Here is a 6,000-nt window from a genome sequence, read left to right on the forward strand (position 1 = left end):
CACCAACCTGTCAGAACTCCGGAGATGGGAACTTGGCCTTCAGTATATCCTCTCTTCTCGTTATCCGCCAGGCCTCAACCTGGTAGATAGGCACAATAAAAAAAAACACAAGTTGCCGCTGCTCATACCTCACCTGTCTTTCAACAACATCTTTGCCTCTGTACTTCTGCCTCGACTGACATCTCTGCCGAAACTCTTTGCCTTTACAAATGTCTGCTTGTGTCTGTGTATGTGCGGTTGGATATGTGTGTGTGCGTGCGCGAGTGTATACCTGTCCTTTTTTCCCCCTAAGGTAAGTCTTTCCGCTCCCGGGATTGGAATGACTCCTTACCCTCTCCCTTAAAATCCACATCCTTTCGTCTTTCCCTCTCTTTCCCTCTTTCCTGATGAAGCAACCGTTGGTTGCGAAAGCTTGAATCTTGTATCTTGTGTGTATGTTTGTGTTTGTTTGTGTGTCTATCGACCTGCCAGCACTTTCGTTTGGTAAGTCACATCATCTTTGTATGAAGATTCCATGACTTACCAAACGGGAAAGTGCTGGTAGATAGGCACAATAAAAAAAACACACAAATACACACACAAAATTTCAAGCTTTCGCAACCCATGGTTGCTTCGTCAGGAAAGAGGGAAGGAAATGTCTGTATATGTGTGGATGGGTATGTGTGTGCGCGCGAGTGTATACCTGTCCTTTTTTCCCCCTAAGGTAAGTCTTTCCGCTCCCGGTATTGGAATGACTCCTTACCCTCTCCCTTAAAACCCACATCCTTTCATCTTTCCCTCTCCTTTCCTCTTTCCTGACGAAGCAACCGTGGGTTGCGAAAGCTTGAAATTTTGTGTGTGTGTGTTTTTTTATTGTGCCTATCTACCAGCGCTTTCCCATTTGGTAAGTCATGGAATCTTTGTTTTTAATATATTTTTCCCATGTGGAATGTTTCTTTCTATTTTTATATCAATATAATGGAAGGAAACATTCCACGTGGGAAAAATTATATATAAAAACAAAGATGAGGTGACTTACCGAACAAAAGCGCTGGCAGGTCGATAGACACACAAACAAACACAAACATACACACAAAATTCAAGCTTTCGCAACAAACTGTTGCCTCATCAGGAAAGAGGGAAGGAGAGGGGAAGACGAAAGGAAGTGGGTTTTAAGGGAGAGGGTAAGGAGTCATTCCAATCCCGGGAGCGGAAAGACTTACCTTAGGGGGAAAAAAGGACAGGTATACACTCGCACACACGCACATATCCATCCACACATACAGACACAAGCAGACATATGTCTGCTTGTGTCTGTATGTGTGGATGGATATGTGCGTGTGTGCGAGTGTATACCTGTCCTTTTTTCCCCCTAAGGTAAGTCTTTCCGCTCCCGGGATTGGAATGACTCCTTACCCTCTCCCTTAAAACCCACTTCCTTTCGTCTTCCCCTCTCCTTCCCTCTTTCCTGATGAGGCAACAGTTTGTTGCGAAAGCTTGAATTTTGTGTTTGTTTGTGTGTCTATCGACCTGCCAGCGCTTTTGTTCGGTAAGTCACCTCATCTTTGTTTTTATATATAATTTTCTATTTTTATATATATATATATATATATATATATATATATATATATATATATATATATATATATATATATATCTTACCAAACAAAAGCGCTGGCAGGTCGATACACACACAAACGTACACACAAAATTCAACTTTCGCAACAAACGGTTGCTTCATCAGGAAAGAGGGAAGGAGAGGGAAAGACGAAAGGATGTGGGTTTTAAGGGAGAGGGTAAGGAGTCATTCCAATCCCGGGAGCGGAAAGACTTGCCTTAGGGGGAAAAAAGGACAGGTATACACTCGCGCTGCGCGCGCGCACACACACACACACACACACACACACACACACACACACACACACACATCCGCACATACACAGACACCACTTCTCGATTCCTAACCGCTAGTAAGATATGACGGATGCTATAGTATCGGTACAAGGCTGTCTCCGTCAGAGGTAGATTTTAGAGTACATTTGCACACCGTGTGGTAAACTGAAGAAGGAAAGTAACTCTGACATTGTGTGTCGCAGCTAAGCAACATAACTCGAAGAAACTATTTTGTGGGTCCGCTGCCAGGTGTTGAGCTAGGCATGTCCTGAAGCACATGTTGCGCCAAGAAACCAGTCTTCGGACTGTCTCGGTAGGAACCTTGCCACCAGCGGAACCGTGGTCGCCTTGCATCCCAGCCTCACAAAACCCCGGCAAAATGCCGTGGAGCGTCAGTCGAGCAAAGTCGAGACAAGTCAAGCTGAGAGATGTTGCACAGTTAATTAAACGATGCGCGACGCAGACAACGCTTTTCCAAGTGTCCGATGGTGTCTGTGTATGTGGGGATGGATATGTGTGTGTGTGCACGCGCAAGTGTATACGTGTCCTTTTTACCCCCTAAGGTAAGTCTTTTCACTCCCGGGATTGGAATGACTCCTTACCCTCTCCCTTAAAACTCAAATCCTTTCGTCTTTCCCTCTCCTTCCCTCTTTCCTGATGAAGCAACCGTTTGTTGCGAAAGCTTGAATTTTGTGTGTATGTTTGTGTTTGTGTGTCTGTCGACCTGCCAGCGCTTTTGTTTGGTAAGTCTCATCATATTTGTTTTTTAAATATATTTTTCCCACGTGGAATGTTTCCCTCTATTATATACATATATTTATTTAAATTTTAACTCGTCAGTGTGTTTAAAATCTATTGGAAAAATTTCACCCCACAAGCCTAAAACATGGAAAATAAATATCTAAATAAAAATAAATCTTTAGTGTACCACATTCATAAATCAGACTAAAAAGTGTAAAATAATTTTTTCCTATCTCCATACAGATTCCTAACCCCCAGACAGACAGTGTTCAAAATTTGTTATTGTGAATTTTTAACAGCTATAAGAATACCAGTAAAATTTAAAATGGAAAAATGTGGAGCATATGCATAGATAATAGTAAGGAGGTGAACTAGTTGTGCATCAGTTATGTATTGCATGCGCCCCATGGTTTTCATTTTAAATCTTAAAAGTTTTTTCATAGCTATTATAAACTCAGTATCAAAAATTTCAGGAGTATGTGTGTGTGGTTAGGAATCTTTATGAGACTACAAGGAATTATTTTTTTACTTTTTAGTCTGGTTTAAAAAGTATGATATATATGAAGATTTTACGAAAGGTTATTCTTTTCTATATACTCAGTACATAACACTAAAGAGTTCTTAATAGTGTTTATAGCAGTGAATGTCATTAGATTCCTCACAAAGGTAATATGTATGGCAAGGACAGGTCCTGCAGATACCATTTCCATAGAACGTTTGTTGAAAACTTGTCACTATGTGTGCACTCTGTAAGGGTTTTCATGTCCTAGTTATGTGGAAACATTTCATGTTACTCATCATTAAATTATCAAACTACCAGTGTTTGTGACTTGCTGAAGGTCATCATAACCATTAGCAATTTTAGGACAGGAGGACCACACAAATCTTTGGTTTGGAGTGATATACATGTTTTAAGATAATTAAAGGATGTTGGAACCTCCATTGTTGATGATGCACAACACTGTATGACAATTCAAATTATTTATAAAATATCACTGGTGCAAGTTTTTAATGTTAGGCTGATTGATATATTGAAACCCCCCCCTCTCCCACTTCCAATGTTATTTGTACCTCTACATTTTTGTGGTCTGTCAGCTGCGTACGTGTTATATAATCATTAAGTCATTCCATATCTTCTCATGTCATCTGAGCTCTGACTGTCTGTGACAATTTGTATTCCTCCCTCCGTAATTTCTAATCGTGTAGTTGACTATGAGCCACAGTTTGTGAAATATACCCAGTGTTTCTTTATCTCCAGTTTCGTTTCATAGTAGATATGAAATGTTGAATTACAATTTCATTTACTTTTATTTTTCAGGAAGAAGTTGAGAATTTCAACCCAGAGGATGATTATTGGTACAGAGACTGAACAACCATGAAACTACTTTAGTTTCATGTATACTGCCATGTGGGTCATGGCTGATGTTTGTCACTTGAAGTTGTGATGTGATGACGATTTCTTCACTTATTGAAAAACAATCATGTGACATTTACGTACATAACTAAACAAAGGCTGTGATTCAGCAGACTAGTTTATCTAGTTGTTGCAGACACCTATTTTTATAATTTTTTTTGTCTCATCATTAAAAACTTTTGTATTATACCTGTAAAAAATTGTTATAAAATTTGGTGAAAATTGAAAAAAAAAAAACCTAAATGTTGATTGCCACTGAAGAGATAAAAGGCTGTAGTATATACATGAATAGAACAAATTTTTCATGCTTATACAGCAAATGTTTATTAATAAGAAAAAAAAACAGGAAATATAGTAGAGTTCCATGATGGATTGGCAATAAATCATGCGTAAGTGGTATCCGCACAGACCAGTATTTGAGAGCAGGATCATGAGAAATTTATTTGTTGGACAATTGTAATCTCAAGTATTTTGCTCTGAACCTAATTGTTTTCATTAGATTTGAAGTTTCATTTCTGGCTGATGCCACCGGAATTTAAATGCTCATCTATGTCTCTGTTAAATGTTTCTTCCATTTTTGACCTCTGTTACGATTTGAAAATATGAAATGTATGAGTCTGAAATTAACATTTATGTGATCTTTTTCAGATTCATAACAATTTCTTCTGTTGTTTGGTATGGTACTTTCATGACAATTATTTTTTGTCAGGTGTTTCGTAAGAATTATCTGATTTTTTTACTGAAACAGTCTCAGTGCAGAATTGCATAGAACAGTGGCTGTCTGCATGTCAATGTATTTCTAGATTTATGGGATCCGTGTAGAAAAGGAACATCACAAACGATTCTGGCAAAATATGATATTCATATGTTGATTGTATCACTTTGAAACTTTCTGCAGAATACTGAAAGTTATTTGTGATACAACTGTCCAGAATTTCATCAAGCCTTGGCAGTGCAGATGCTTGCTAAGAAAATGTTTACTATTGTGATAAAAAAGTTCCTTTCCTCATGACTTACATGATTAAAATGTTAGAACTGTAATTACTGTACATACAGTACTAATATTATCGTGGTTACCTCAGTTCAAAATTTGTATATCGCTTAAGAAATAATTTCCTGTTATTTGTAGTAATAAACACTAATTTTTTTATATGTAATTGGCTGAACTCACACCAATGTTTGCAGTAGCAGAACTTGATCTCTGGGCTACTTAGCCATTATCTCTACCCTGCCACCCTGGAGGCTCTATATAAACATAATCTGTATCCACTTAAGTATTCCACAAACAGCTTTGAAGTTCAGAATTAACAGTCTACTGAACATAGAATATGGATGAAAGAAACCAAATAAATACATAAGGAGCAGTGCAGGTGAAATTAGTGACAAATTCAACATTAGATTTGGGACCACCCACAAAACAAAATTAAAGATTTCTGCTATCTTGGAGGCAAAATAGCACACAACAGACAAGGCTTTCACCATAACCGCAACGCTGTTGGGCATCTGTGGTTTCCATATTTTTAACAGATCTTTTTCAGGGTAAATGTTTCCAGAAGACATATCTGCTCAATAACTATAGACAAATTATTCTAATCAGCCGAGAAACGTAACCAGGGAATTTACAATGATTTATTTCTCAGTCCAAATGCCTTCCATAAAATCGTGTCTCTTTAAGATAAATACTGATCCAAGTCACACCATTCAGAGAGAATTTATTTAATGAACATAGGTCATAAATTTAAATCCATCCTAAAAACACTCTCACAACAGTTTTCCATTACACATTACAGTGAAAACTGAGAGAAAATGTAGCTAACTTTAGGGTCAAAGTATCTTGTGTCTGAAAGGGAGCTTTATTCAATACTTTAGAGGCCATTTCAAGCAGTATTGCCTAGTTATCCATCATATCATCTAAAAGGCTAAAACTATACTACTAATAGCAGTGTAAGAGAAAAGGAAAAGATGGCCGCGAG

The 6,000-nt window shown here is 38.0% G+C and overlaps 1 protein-coding gene across 1 annotated transcript in view; it reads left to right on the forward strand.

Annotated features, from left to right (window-relative positions):
* Positions 1–5,205, forward strand: part of LOC124775120 — a 302,473-nt gene extending 297,268 nt beyond the window's left edge. Inside the window, exon 20 of the mRNA XM_047249959.1 lies at positions 3,932–5,205. Within this exon, the coding sequence (XP_047105915.1) occupies positions 3,932–3,982 (51 nt within the window). The 3' untranslated portion in view covers positions 3,983–5,205. The remainder of the gene's footprint in view (positions 1–3,931) is intronic.
* Positions 5,206–6,000: the final 795 nt, after the last annotated feature.

The sequence above is a fragment of the Schistocerca piceifrons genome, chromosome 2 (genome assembly GCF_021461385.2).
Source record: "Schistocerca piceifrons isolate TAMUIC-IGC-003096 chromosome 2, iqSchPice1.1, whole genome shotgun sequence".
Classification (NCBI taxonomy): Eukaryota; Metazoa; Arthropoda; class Insecta; order Orthoptera; family Acrididae; genus Schistocerca; species Schistocerca piceifrons.